General features: G+C 42.5%; 1 protein-coding gene across 1 annotated transcript in view; it reads left to right on the forward strand.

Moving 5' to 3' along the window:
- FER1L6 (fer-1 like family member 6) overlaps positions 1–13903 on the forward strand; it is a 112646-nt gene that overhangs the window by 20883 nt on the left and 77860 nt on the right. Inside the window, exons 11-14 of the mRNA XM_035011880.1 lie at positions 4033–4141; positions 4886–5066; positions 9659–9779; positions 12222–12322. Of these exons, the coding sequence (XP_034867771.1) occupies positions 4033–4141; positions 4886–5066; positions 9659–9779; positions 12222–12322 (512 nt within the window). The remainder of the gene's footprint in view (positions 1–4032; positions 4142–4885; positions 5067–9658; positions 9780–12221; positions 12323–13903) is intronic.

Below are 13903 nucleotides of genomic sequence, written 5' to 3' on the forward strand. Positions count from 1 at the left end.
CCAGGGTTGGTTCTATTCATGGCTCTGATAGTAACACCTCTCCATGTTTTAGTTTACTCATTAACAAAATGAGGTAGTAATAATCTCTTTGTCATAGGCATCTCCTGGGGGTAAATGAGGGAATGCCTGTACGACAGTTGACAGTGTTCTTTACATGCTTATGGTAGGCTGGCAGTACATTTACCATTGCTGTGACCGGTGTTTATGATTTGTTCAGAGCTCTCCACCCTGTTTTTTGGACCTATTTTGGATATTTTGTGGACCTCCCCAGCTCTCCCCTATGGACTTGTATATTGGGAAATATTCTCTGGAAATGTGTACTGTCAGTTTCTTGTGGTTAGAATTGACATTGCTTTGATGTGATTGTATTTATGTATATTTTTTCAGAATATATGCCGACTTTGGAAATGACATTTTTTGGACTTTGCCAGAAACTGCGGGTACCTTAAGTAGCCACCTATGCTGATACCTGACTGTATCTGATTCTGCAGCAATCTTTCCTACTGTTGAGACTGGCCATTCTCTTCTAGACAGGAATTACCGAGTAGAAAGGGCCTAATAGAAGATTTTCTTAACCCATGTCAGTATCTTCAAGATATTTTGCTAAGGCCATCTAAAAAAAAATTTCTAGCAGAAAGCAAGTGTAGCTGGGAATTTACATAGAGTGTACATTTTCTACAAGGCCAATAGCCCATCTTGGCTCTTGGATAGAAGGTGGTAGGAGAGGGGAAATTCAGGTCTCATTCAAACCCTTATTTCTCCTTCTTTCTCTCTTCATCTTGGCTTCTTGTTTGTGGTCAGTTTCCTGCTGGGCTTATTAGTTATCTATTGCTATATAACTATTATCCCCAAGTTTAGCAACTTAAAACAACAAACATTTATTTTTTCTGTGGATGAGGAATTTGGGAATACCTAGCTTGGTGGTTCTGGCTCGAAATTTTTGACTGGAACTGTGGGATCCACTTCCAAGATGGCACACTCTCATGGCTGTTGGCAGGACTTGGTTCCTCACCACATGGACCCTTCCATAGGCTTCTTAGTATCTTCATGGCAGTAGGCCTCCCCCCTGAGTGGAGTGGGTGATCCAAGAGAGAACAAGGCAAAAATGTCAATGTCTTTTATGACCAAACCCATAGAAGTCACACACTGGTATTTAGGCCACGTTCTACTTGTTAGAAATGAGTCACTAAGTCCAGTCCACACCAAAAGGGGGGAGGAATTAGGCTTCATCTTTTGAGTGGGGGGTTTCCAAGGATGTGTGGACATATTTTCTACCTTCCCCAGAGCCTCAACAGCCTCAGAGCTCACCCTTACCAACATGGTGATATTCCTTCTTGAAGCAGTTTGTTTTTTAGCTGTCCAGGGTCCTGAGCTCCTATCTCCCTTGCTGCAGCCATGCTCTCATTGCATACCTGGACAAATGAGATCCCATGATGCTGGCTTTTCCAGTTCACCCTCATCACCACCATCAAAGGTTATCTCCCTATGCCAAGCTTTCACAGAGCATAGCTAATCTAATAGATATGTTCATTTTCAAATTCTGTGAACATGTACTGACTAGTTTCTTTTTTTAGACATCATCCTCAATATTGGTAGGAATACAAAGAGAGTTTGACTCCATGGAAATTATGATATAGAAGGGGAGGTAAGACATACAAAATAAGTGTACAGGAAGTAGAAGGTGATACATGCAATAAGGAGCTACAGATAAAGTGCTAATATTTCCTGGAGTAAGTGAAGTATGATAATTAAAATGTTGGGCTCTCAAGTAAGAGAGCTGGATTTCAGATGTGGCAGTGGTTATTGCCCAGCCTCTGGAGAAACATTGCCTCTGAATCTTTGGGCAAGTGATTTAAGCTCCTTATGCTTATTTCCAATAATAATCTCTACTTCATGGGCTCACAGTGAGGATTTAATGAATTAACACATACAAAGTGCTAAGAATAGAGCCTGGCACATAGTAAGTGCTCAATAAATATTAGGCATGTTTAATAATTTTGGACAGATATTTTAATCTTTCACAAGCTGCATTGTCTTCATCTTTAAACAGGTAGAATAAAAGCATCTTCCTCCTAGGGTGGTTATGAGAATTACATGAGATAATGTAGGTAAAATTCTTAATACTACATCTGACACATTATAAGAACTCAGTAAACATTGCCATCATCATTTCTCAAACTCAGGAAGTCAAAGGATGCTTCCAAAAGAATGGGCCATTTGAGTTAGACCTGAAGGATGGGAGGATTAAGAGATGAATTCTATCTGTTGAAATACTTGCCAAGACTACCATTCTTGTGGCATTTGTATGTGTAGGCTTTATACAAGATGCTCTGTGTAGATGATCTCATTATTCCCCCCTGTAGGCCCTATGACAATGTTTATTTCACAGACAGGGAAAGTGACACGCAGGGAGTAGATATGACTTGCCTAAAGTCAACCAGCTAGGAAGTAGCAGAGCTGGGATTTGAAGAAGGGCTGATCTGGTTAAGGAGTCCGTCATCCCTCTTCTAGGCTACATGGCCTATAGTCCCATCAGGTCTTCAGATACTTTTTAACCTCCTCCCCGAGAGTAAACTTGGCCCCAGAAAGGCAAGATAAGTGGCTCATTTGCAGCTGGTGTATACAGTGGCAGCAGGTGGGAGGGGTGTGTGCTCTGTGACTAAGATCCAGCACTGGGCCCCCACCCTGTCCAACTTTTTCTGGTCGATAGAAACATTTCCTGCTGAGGCCAACAGCAAGGAGGCTCCTGTGTAAAGGAAAGGTCACTTTTTTGAGACCTGTTGGCTCTCAGAGGGACAGGGTTCAGGGCTCTTGATTGAATGGGGCTCTTCAGCTCTAAAGCCATAACTGTTTATTTTCCTTAGATGAACCTTATTGCTTTTTCCATGTAATGCAATCAATCCAACTCTGATTGCTCCAGGAAACACGGACTGTATGGCAACTCATTCAGCCTCTTCACTCAGAAATGTGATGCTGTGTTGGTGTCTCAGCTACATCTGCTCCCTGAACCATCAACCTGTTCCACATCAATAGGAGTCATCTACAAACAGTTATGGTTACCTCGGGATGGCTCCTGTCTTGTGACCTCTCAGGGTCCTGTGTTCCACAATGTAGGATTCCTTGAGAGGGAAGGCTTGGTGGAGCCCAAGCTTCAAATCTTGGCTGACTTTAACTTGCTGTGTGACCTGGGGAAGCCCCTTAGTCTCTCTGAGCTTTAGTTTATTCAGATAGGAGGAAGCTGGAGCAGATGAACTCCAAGGCCCTTTTCAGTATAAAAGCCGATGTGATCCTGAGACCCTCCGCATGCTTATAGCTTGTCCTGGATGCATTGGATTGGCTGATGCTCATGCAAGTGCTTAGCCTTCCTGTCTCTTTTATCCAGGCTTATGTTATTTCGGGGAGTAAGGTCTGTCTTTGAACAGCACCAAAGTGTTGGGTTAGCACATGATAGAGCTCAAAGAGCACTGGTCTGTGGTCAGAATACTTGGGAAAGTTACTAAGCTCAACCTTAAGTTTAGTTTCCTCAACTTCTTCGCCTGTAAAATGGGAATGATCCAGATTTTGACCTCTTGAGGTTGTTGAGAAACAAACGTAATGTATGTGATCTCCTATATAATCTATAAAACAATGCTCCAATGTAAGGGTTTGATTCTGTTACTGTCTGTTTTCTAAATGGCTGCTCACCCGAAGGTGATTCCAGACCTGTGTTTTACCAATAGCACTGACTGTAGAAAGATACACATGCCAACCTTTGTCTTTAAAAAAAAAAAAAAAAAAGATTTTAATTGCAGGGCAGAAGCTCAGAAGGTTGAGATTATATCATTCTAGATAGATGGCTGAATTTGGATTTGTAATTTGTAGGTCCTGGTTCCTGCCCTGCCTGCTTAGCAGAGAAATGATGTGCCCTTTCAGGCTGACACTGAAATTCAAATGCCTACAAATCACTCTGGACACATTAACATCACTAATTCAACTTCCGGGTAATAAAAAAAAATAAAGCCAGACCTGTCTAAATTTTTTTTCTTTCTACAGATTATACCAGAAAAATATGAGAAATTTTTACTTTTTGGAGCATTTTTTGAAGCTACCATGATTGACCGGAAGATTGGAGATAAGCCCATTAGCTTTGAAGTTTCTATCGGTAAGTGCAAACAAGCACAGTGCTTGGCACGTGGCACTGGCTTTATGCTTGTTTCTTGAATGAGTGAGTTAGTGTCTTACATAGAAATGATAGCATTCTGGCAGAGGTTTGCACCTCAGAAAGAAATGAATAATTCTTTGTTCACCCTAGTGTCGATATGTAAGGGATAGATTTATTTTCATATTTAAAAAAAGGATTAAGAGTATCATTTGGATTCAGGACTTGGATTACTAATCCTAGTTCTATTACTCCTAGGCTCACTTAATTTCTCTGGGTCTCAGTTTCTTCATCTATGAAATGGGAATAGCGATAACTCTTCATAAAGCTATTGCAAGAGTGTAATGAGTTAATGCTTGTGAAGTCCTGTGCATATTGTAGGTGCAGTTATTATAACTCCCAGTGATCTTCCTGGGCTGATGTACAGCTGGGAAAATCTTTCCAAGGAAGAGCATTCCATTAGAGAAGGTCTTGATTCCCATCAGGAGGGTGCCCTTCCAAGGAGCAGAAGGAAGTGGAGATGGAATCCAGTTAATTTGTGACTTAAGTAGTTTTTACAAAAGAGAACATGAGATGGATGCAGATGATGACTCACCATCACTGTCAATCTTATTTCTTTGGTCTGACCATCACACTTCCCACCTTCATACTGAGATCTTATTTCTCTGTCCTGGTAGGATATGACCTTGGTAGCCTGATTCTGCTTGTTGACACCTGACCTCTCTCCCCTTGCTGCTGTCTCTATAGGTAATTTTGGGAATCTGCTTGATGGAGGGTCTCATCATGGGAGTAAGAAGCCAGCTGAATCAGCTGAAGAAGACAGCCTCCCACTCCTTCATGAAGGAGAAGGGGATGCAGCCCACAATGTTGCCATCCCTATGGTCTCCACCACTCACCCAGAGAAGCCACTCGTGACAGAAGGAAACAGGTAGGAGACACAGTAAGGGAGAACAGCCAGGGTTCTGACAATAGGAGTCTGACCTGTTTCTGGGACTGTTTGATTCAGTTCTTCCCTAAAACCAGAAACATCATTTTTTAATCTTAGTCATGGGAGCAAGGCATGAACAGGGGCAACATGGTCATTGCCACTCTACTGAATCTTTAGTGAAATGTTGACAACTCTCCAAATGTCACATCCAGGTAATTCATCTAAGGGCAGGACAATGATGACGGCTCTTGTTACCATATCTATAACTTCGAAGCATAACAAGGTGGGAAGGTCAGAATTTAACATTTCAATCCAAACCCTATTAATAGTACTATGTTCATCTGAGTTCTGTGCTATTATGTAAATAGGATTATTGGATACATCATTTCTTATCTTGTTTTTGCCACAGTCAGACTAAAGAACTCAAAAACAAAAACTGTCAGCCACCAGAAAAGACCATTTCAGAAAACATCTGGGGTACCTCCATGCATACTCACTGATCTTAAACCCACATAACCTTTCAACATGCAAAGAGAAGTAAAATTCTAGAATTTTGTTGTAAGAAAGTGGTGTTGAGCATCAACCACATGATTTACAAGAAGGGAAAGCCATATCCAGCAAGAGTCTTCTGAGTTCTGAGGCTTGTGCCCTGAGAAAAGCTTTATCCTCTCATTGGGTTCTCATAAGAGAACATAGTTTTCCCCCTTTGTATGTGAGGAGATTGGAACCACATTGCTGGTGCTCTTCACTTTCTCTGCTCTTCCCAATCTAGACACTCTCTGGGCACAGACCCATGGCTTACTGAGCATTGTCAGGATAACAAGGACTCCCAAAAGCATTTCCCCAGACAGCCCTCTTCCCTGAGCAGCAAATCCAAACACCCCCACTTGGGTGTCCCAAAGTTGTAGCGGGTTCATTGTCTCCATACACAACATTGTTCCTCTTCCTGTCTTTCCCATCTCATGGACTAGTCCTACCATTCCCTGTGTCCTCTGAACCACAAATCAAAAAGCTGTCAGCTGCCCTCTGTTCCCTTCCTTCCCACATCCAGTCAGCAATGAAGTCTGGTCAATTCTGGTTCTCAAGAATTTCTCATATAGATGGTCATTTCTTTAATTCTGGCCATTGGCATCTTTGTCCTGGATTATTCTAGAAACTTCCTACCTGGCTCGGATCTTCAGGAAATTCACCAAACTATCTATCAGACCCAGTTACTCTGACAGCATTCATTGGCTGCTTTTGGCTTTCAGGATTATTTTCAGAAGCCACACCTTGTTATTTCCATCCCTATCTACTTCTCTACCATCATCTCTAGTCCGTAAACTCTGCCATTCCTCCAGCCATGCAGTGTCTCTGATGGTTCTTCAAATGTGTCCTGCTATTTGCTGCTTCTGGGCCTTTGAGTATGCTCTGCCCTCTGCCAGGCAACAAGCCCCCTTGTCACAACTGCTGGTTCCCATTACCCTTCAAGGCTAAGCCCACATTCCCTTCCCTAAATCCCAAGTCTGATGTCTCCACCAAGCACCAATCATACTTGATTAAGATGTTTTTACTTGTTTGCCTCCCTATGAGACTGTGAGCACTCTGAGGACATGGACCATGTCTTATTCACCTGTGTATCTGCTCCTCTCTAAGCCTGGAATGTAGTAGATCCTCATAAATGTTTCTGAATGAGTTAAGGAATTACCATAACTGAGTTGCGCACAGGGTACTAAGGGGGCAGAGAGAGGAGGCGGATAACTTACTTTCCCTGGGGAGGAGGTGAGGAGTTGATAAAGGTCACAGAAAAGGCAACATCTTAAAGAATGGGAAGGGCCTTAAGCAGTGGAAAGAGAGTGTTTGGGACAAAGTATGAAGGAGTGAGTGAAAATAATCTGAGCTGCTTATCTGCTCATTTTTTAGTGTTTCCTATACTTTCTAAATCCTGTCCCTCCCATGGACCACCTACCTTGGCATGTTTTTTTGGCTCCCTGGCAGCCATAGTTGTTGGTTTCCACATACCCAACAAGGAACCCAAACTTCCCAGTCCTTTGATGGCTTCTCTGTCTATTCTCAGAACTGAGTTGATCAATAAGTGGATCCTATGCCTGGATCTGCAACTCAGGGAGACTTTTCTGAGACTACTCAGAGGTACTGTGCATCCTTTCATGGGGACCAGGCAGTAAAAACCTCTCCACTTGTTGGACTAGCCCCATTGTTGACAATGGGTGAGAATGTCAGGAGGTCTAGTGTGGGAACGGTTTGGGAGGAAGAGAAGTCTCAAAGCACCCTTGGATGGATCTCATATTAGTGCTGGCCAACTGGCTCAAGGAGACCCAAACGAATCATGCTATGTTTCTTGGACTTTCTGTCTCTCAGAAATATTCCTCAGTCACTGTATTGAGGCTCTGTCCACATAGTGGAAAACTGGGGTGGCAGCAGCTGAATTGGAAGATCCTATGTCTATAATAGGCACACATGTGCACGCACACAGGCACAGACACATGGTCACTTGATTTGTGTGTTACCTTCATTAAAATACCTCCTTGCGTTTCTTCTGGGCTTTCCTGTTTTACAAAGCACATGCATTTACATATGATTTCTGTACTGGACTGGAGTTCAGGAATGAGATCAGAGCACAGGACATCCCGTGGCAGTTCATCATTTCCTTCTCAGGACTCTAGGGCTACCCTTACCCAAAGTCACAAGGCTGGTCTTGTGTCAGGGCAGCCATTCCAACTGGCAGGCTTCTCTTCCCACTTGGCTTTATGGTGCCCTTGTGGTGTCCTCCCATCCGCCATGCTCCATCTGTACTGAGTTTGCCTGAGACCCACAGCATCGCAGTCCCAGGCCCAGTGAGACTAGGAGGACTCTGGGAATCCAAGAGACAAAGGCCCCGAACATCATTAGCCCAAAATAATCTGAACCATAGAAACCTTGGAACAAAGGACAATATTGGGTGAGAATGTATCTTTTTTTTTTTTTAAGATTTTATTTATTTATTCATGAGAGACAGAGAGAGAGAGAGAGGCAGAGGGAGAAGCAGGCTCCCAAGGAGCAGGAAGCCCGATGCGGGACTCGATCCCAGGACCCTGAGATCATGACCTGAGCCGAAGGCAGACGCTTAACCATCTGAGCCACCCAGGCGCCCCGGGTGAGAATGTATCTTATAGGATTCTTGGCGCAATAGTTTTAAAAGAAGTGAAAGAACAGTTTGATTTCTAACTTATTTATTTATTTATTTTTTGTTCTCCTGTTACAATAACAATCTCAGGCTCTGCCAAGAATTTATTTGGCTTCTCTTCTAAATTGATGCCTGCTGATTTATTTTCTGCAGAACAGACTGTAGGACACCTTTGCTAATTTTATGGTATCCAGAAGAAATTTGGTTTGTAGATCTAAAAAGAACAGCCATCCATTCTTTCAGGACGAAGTTCTCTTCAGTTTTTTGGAATGGAAACAAAGCCTTCTCTCCCTCTGTGTCTCCTCTCTCAGCCTTTGTAGGTGTGTGACTCCAAAGACTGCCCATGTTTATAGGGCCATATGTCTCACCCTGCCCATTCCAAGAACTTTGCCTTGCCCTTCCTTCCACGTTTGTCTTCTCATAGTCCCAGCTGTTAGTGGGAAAATTACAGGGGCTTTGGGGAAAACTTAGTCAAGGATATAGCTGTCATTAGACAGGAACTTCAACTTTTTGCCACAATTCTCCCACCTTACCTGCCTCACCCCATCCCTTTCTTTCCTGGGGACCCAAACTGACAAGTTAGTTCCTTCTTTTGTGTCTTCAGTCTCACCCTGTTAACTGTCTTTTTCTCATCAGCATTTAAACATATCCAACCATCATCCTCAAAAATTTCCTTTGGCTCCACATCTCCCCTTCTAGCTATGTTGCACCCTCTTGTCCCTTCTTAACCAAGCAGGTTACCTGCATTATCAACACCAATGCCTGGCAGCAATAAATATTGGATGCATGGAGAGATGGATGGATGGAGAGATGGATGGATGGATGGATAGATGCATGGATGGACAGATGAATGAACGGATGGATGGATGGATGGATGGATGGATGGGTGGATGGACGAGTGGATGGATGCATGGATGCCTAGATGGATGGATGGATGCATGGATGGTGACATGGTTGCTGCAGTTTAGATTGAGGCACATGCTTCATCCTCATTAATAATATATTACGCTCTTACAGTTCTCTAGCAATTTCATTCACATCTGTTATCTTGGTTGATTTTCACATAGTGCGTAGCTTATAGACATTAAAGGGAACATGTAAGTTTTTCTCCCTTCTTTCCTCTCTCAACTGGAAAGGAAAGTTTCTCCTTGCAGAAGGCTTGCCTGATAAACCCCGCCCCCTGGTGCTCAGCTCTAGGCTTTGCCCTGGGTCTGATGGCTGTAGCTGTTAGTACCTCTCCATTGTCTCCACATATCTCTTCACTGTTTATTGTTCATGGGTCCCCGATCAGAATAGAGTTAATTGTTGGATTGTTTTGTCACCACTCCTCCCCACCCCACTCAGAATGTATAAAACATGAATATGTGGCTGGAATTGCCTGAATAATACCGATTGCCAACTAACATCCAGACCTAACTTGTTTTCACAGGAATTACAACTATTTGCCTTTTGAGGCCAAGAAGCCCTGTGTCTATTTCATCAGTTCTTGGGAAGACCAGACATTTAGGCTGCACTGGTCCAACATGCTGGAGAAAATGGCGGACCTGCTGGTAGGTGACATTCACAGGTGATGGATTTGAACATTGGGCAGCTGGAGGCAAAAGGAATCTTTTTATTCATCCAGGAGAGGGTCTTGACCTCAATTTAAATACAAATAAATTGCAGCCGCTGCTTTGGAGGGCACGTAGTTCCTACCATGTGGATCCAGGGGAATGAGAATACATTTTGACTTTAAATAGAACTACCTGGATTAGAATCCTCGCTCTGCTTCTTAATGTTACAGGATCTAGGGATAGGCTGTTTTCCTAATCTCCAAAGGGCAGGAGATTGACAACTTTCTCACAAAATTGATAGATTCTGGCTTCAACTCATATAAAATTCTAAGTCCTTAACATGGTAGAGAATCCTACAAGATGAAGTCCTGCCACCTCTCCAGTCCTGCCTCTCACATGCTTTCTCCTTTGTTCCAAGCACACTGGACTTCTGGTTTTTTGAAGAAACAAAGCTTCTTTAATGCCTCATAGCCACCTCTGGGCTGTTCCCTCATCCTGAGCTACTTCTCCCCTCCACGCTTCTCCTGTGTCACGCATCAACTTCCACAGCTCAGTTTCAACTACTTCTCAGAGAAGCCTTCTGGCTTCTCCCCATTATCCTCTCTCGTAATACCCTGTGCTTTACCTTCAGAGCTTTCTGCATTTTACAATTGATTTGTGTGCTTATTTATTCAATAACCATTTCCCACTGTTCTGTGGCATCTGGCGTAAGACCTGGCCCCTGAAAGGGGCCAAGAGTTATTTGAGGGATTGAACATGTGGAAGTACTTATGACTGTGCCAATATGCAGTGACTGCTGGCTTGCTCCACCCAACCCTGGGGAGGAAGGCAGCCCTGGGATCTCTGCTTCTTTGGGCTCCTGAGCCTGCCCTTTGATGTCTGTGCCTGCTCTTTTTTTTTTTTTTAAGATTTTCTTTATTTATTTGACAGAGAGAAAGACAGTGAGAGAGGGAACACAAGCAGGGAGAGTGGGAGAGGGAGAAACAGGCTTCCTGCTGAGCAGAGAGCCCGATGCGGGGCTTGATCCCAGGACCCTGGGATCATGACCTGAGCCAAATGCAGACGCTTAACAACTGAGCCACCCAGGCGCCCCTGTGCCTGCTCTTATATTTCTCTTCACGCCCTCTACTTTCTGTCCCACCATGCCTCACCAGGTGACCCTCTCATTCCATGAAAACCTATGTTAGGGAAAGAACAAATTTCTCTCTCTCTCTCGTTTGCTTTATCATTCGGTCTCTAGTTGTGTGAAACAAAGTTTCCCCTCTGGCCTTGGGGATTCCAGGCATCATGGAGGTAGAGTCTGAAGGTGGTAGAGGATGCTTGGTCTGATGTCACAGTATGTGGAAGCCATAGACTCGCTTTGTAAGGCTGGTGTTGCTTCTCCTTCAGGCCAAAGAGATAGTTTATTTCTAAAAGGCTTGACAAATAAGAATGTTTCCCTAGAGGCCATAGCTGCCTTTACCATTCATCTCTAATTCCTTTCTCAGTGCCAGGATCCCTGCCATGCTTGGCATATCACAGCTAACATGATTGAATATTTACTAAGCACTAAGCTGTGTTTGAAGAAGTCCACACCTCCCTATGGTGCTATAGGTGGGCACTTTTATTACCTGATTTTATAGGAAACTGGGCATAAGGGGGTTAGTTCACTTATAAGGATAGAGGCTGGATTTGAACAGAGGTAGTTTGACCCTATGCCTAAATTTTTAACCACTCCACAATTTGCCTGTTCTTACAGTGAAGGGGAAAGAGGGAAACATATGTCTCCAGACATCAAACTTTGATGTGTAGTAGAGAATGTAGTTTTTGTAAGTTCCAGCAAAGCAGTGATAACATGTATATTTTGAGTGCTGTATCCCTCCAAGCCACTGAATGGAATACTAGAATTTAGATCTAAAAAGAAAAGTATGATTATTAAATATACAAGCATATAGCCATTGTCATATGCAACCTGTCCTCCCCCATATAACACCTCACCCCCTGCCCAAACCCCTATAATCAGAAGAATTGATAACCCTTGAAATTTAGGATTATTCAGTATTACTGTATTCCCATATAACAAAATGACTTTAACATTGCTTTTGAAGTTTTAAAAAATTATATCTTATTTACTCTACTTTGTTAGGTATTTCTTGACGTTAGGTTTCCCCACAGCGTAGACTCTAAATAAATGGTTCCCCATTCAGAAATGGTTTGGGATAGAAATGATGAGTTTGAACAATGCAGGAGAAGATTTGTATTTAGACTGAGTCCAGTTAAGAAAAACAAGGTTCAAAGTTAGAATGCAGTAGCATTTCCCAGATCAGACACAAGAAAATGGAGGAAATCTTCCTTCATTTCTAAAACACAAAATCAGCAAAATATGATATCTGAGATATCAGTGTCTCCACTACAGTGTCTCCTTCCCCTCATGCCTCCACCTCTGTGGTTTGTTTCCAGGAAGAAAGTATAGAAGAAGTGAGAGAATTGATCAAGATTTCAGAGAAAGCATCAGAAGATAAAATAAAGACGGTGCTCAGTGACTTCATCAGTCAAAGCAGGTACTGGGAGAGACAGCTGGTATATGGGTTACTGAGCTATATGGAATCAGCTTTTAATTACCTTAGAAAATAGTTAATTTTCCATGAATTCAGATGGGCATTTTATAGTGTTCTATCCACTTTTATTTTGTTCAGTAACTGAGCTGGCACTTCTGGGCTCACTGTTGCTTCCTGACACTTAACTAAAGCATAAAGCAAAGGGGAAAAAAAGAAAGAGAAGAAAGGAAAGACTCACTGCAGAGACTTTTAAATGAAACAAGAAAAATGCTAGTAACATTAAGCCCAGCACACTTCTTTGCATTTGGTAGCTACTCAACAACTATTTAACAATTAGATGGATAAGTTATATCAAATACCATTTAATGGAATTTTTTATATAACACAATAAGCACCAACTAAGGACTCTGATTCCAGGTAGCAAAAAATATAATGGAAGATTTAAAAATAGAGTATACTAGTTGCTTATTATGGAGTAACAAATGACTTCCCAATTTAGTGGCTTAACACAGTATTGATGATCTCAGTTTATGTGGGTCAGGAGTCCAGGTGTGGTTTAGTCAGGTCTTTTGCCAAGAGCCTCTCAGAGACTACGGTCAAGGCATTGACTGAGGCTGCAGTTACCTTGAGGCTCCCAGTCGGCAGGATTCACTGCCAAGACCACTCACGTGGTTATTTGTGGAACTCAGTTCTTCACGGGCTGTTGGATTGAGGACTTTCAGTTCCCTGCTGGCTCTTGGTTGGAAGTCAGCCTCAATTCTTTACCATGTGGGCTACCTCTCACGACATGGCAGCTGACTTCATCAGAATGAGCAAGCTAGAAGAGTCAGAGAGAACATGCCAGCAAGGTGGAAGTCATGGTCTTTTATAATCTAATCTTGGAAGTGATATTCCATCACTCTTTCTTTTTTTCCATTATGTTATGTTATCCACCATACAGTACACCATTAGTTTTTGATGTAGTGTTCCATGATTCAGTGTTTGCATCACTCTTGACATACTCTACTATGAGCAAGTTACTAGGTCTACTGTACATTCAAAGGGAGGGAATTACCCAATGGCAAGAAGAGCAGGAGAAGGAGGTCACTGGGGGCCATTGTAGGGGCTGCCTATCACATAAGGAAGTAACCTGGACTAATGCTTGAAATTAATTAGTTCAAGACTTGAACAAAAATGAGAATTTGTCATAAAGGAAGCAATGATGAAGGGGCAGAGATTTATTTGATGTAAGGCAAAAATTAGACAGGGGTAGCTAAGTAGCTAAATTCTGGTGTTCTGCTTTGTAAGTTCTCTTTCCTAATCTCTCAATTACCCCACATTTTTGCTTTAAAAAAGGGAAGCAAACAAATAAATATATATATTTATTTCTATCTTTCTTTCTCATTTCTCATTATAGAAGCAGTATGTGTCAGTGCCACTCTTGCTGCGAGCTAAGTGCCACCTGCAATTTTCTTTAAGCATCTTTGAAAAGCTTCATGATCTCATATTTTTAGAAACTGTTTGTGGGCAAATTATAGCTCAGTAATATTTTATATTAGGGGGTTACTTGGAGTGATAATCATTCCCCTTTCTCTTCAAGTTACA

Source organism: Mirounga leonina, unplaced genomic scaffold, assembly GCF_011800145.1.
Source record: "Mirounga leonina isolate KUSES-001 unplaced genomic scaffold, KU_Mleo_1.0 Mir_165, whole genome shotgun sequence".
In the NCBI taxonomy this organism is placed as follows: domain Eukaryota; kingdom Metazoa; phylum Chordata; class Mammalia; order Carnivora; family Phocidae; genus Mirounga; species Mirounga leonina.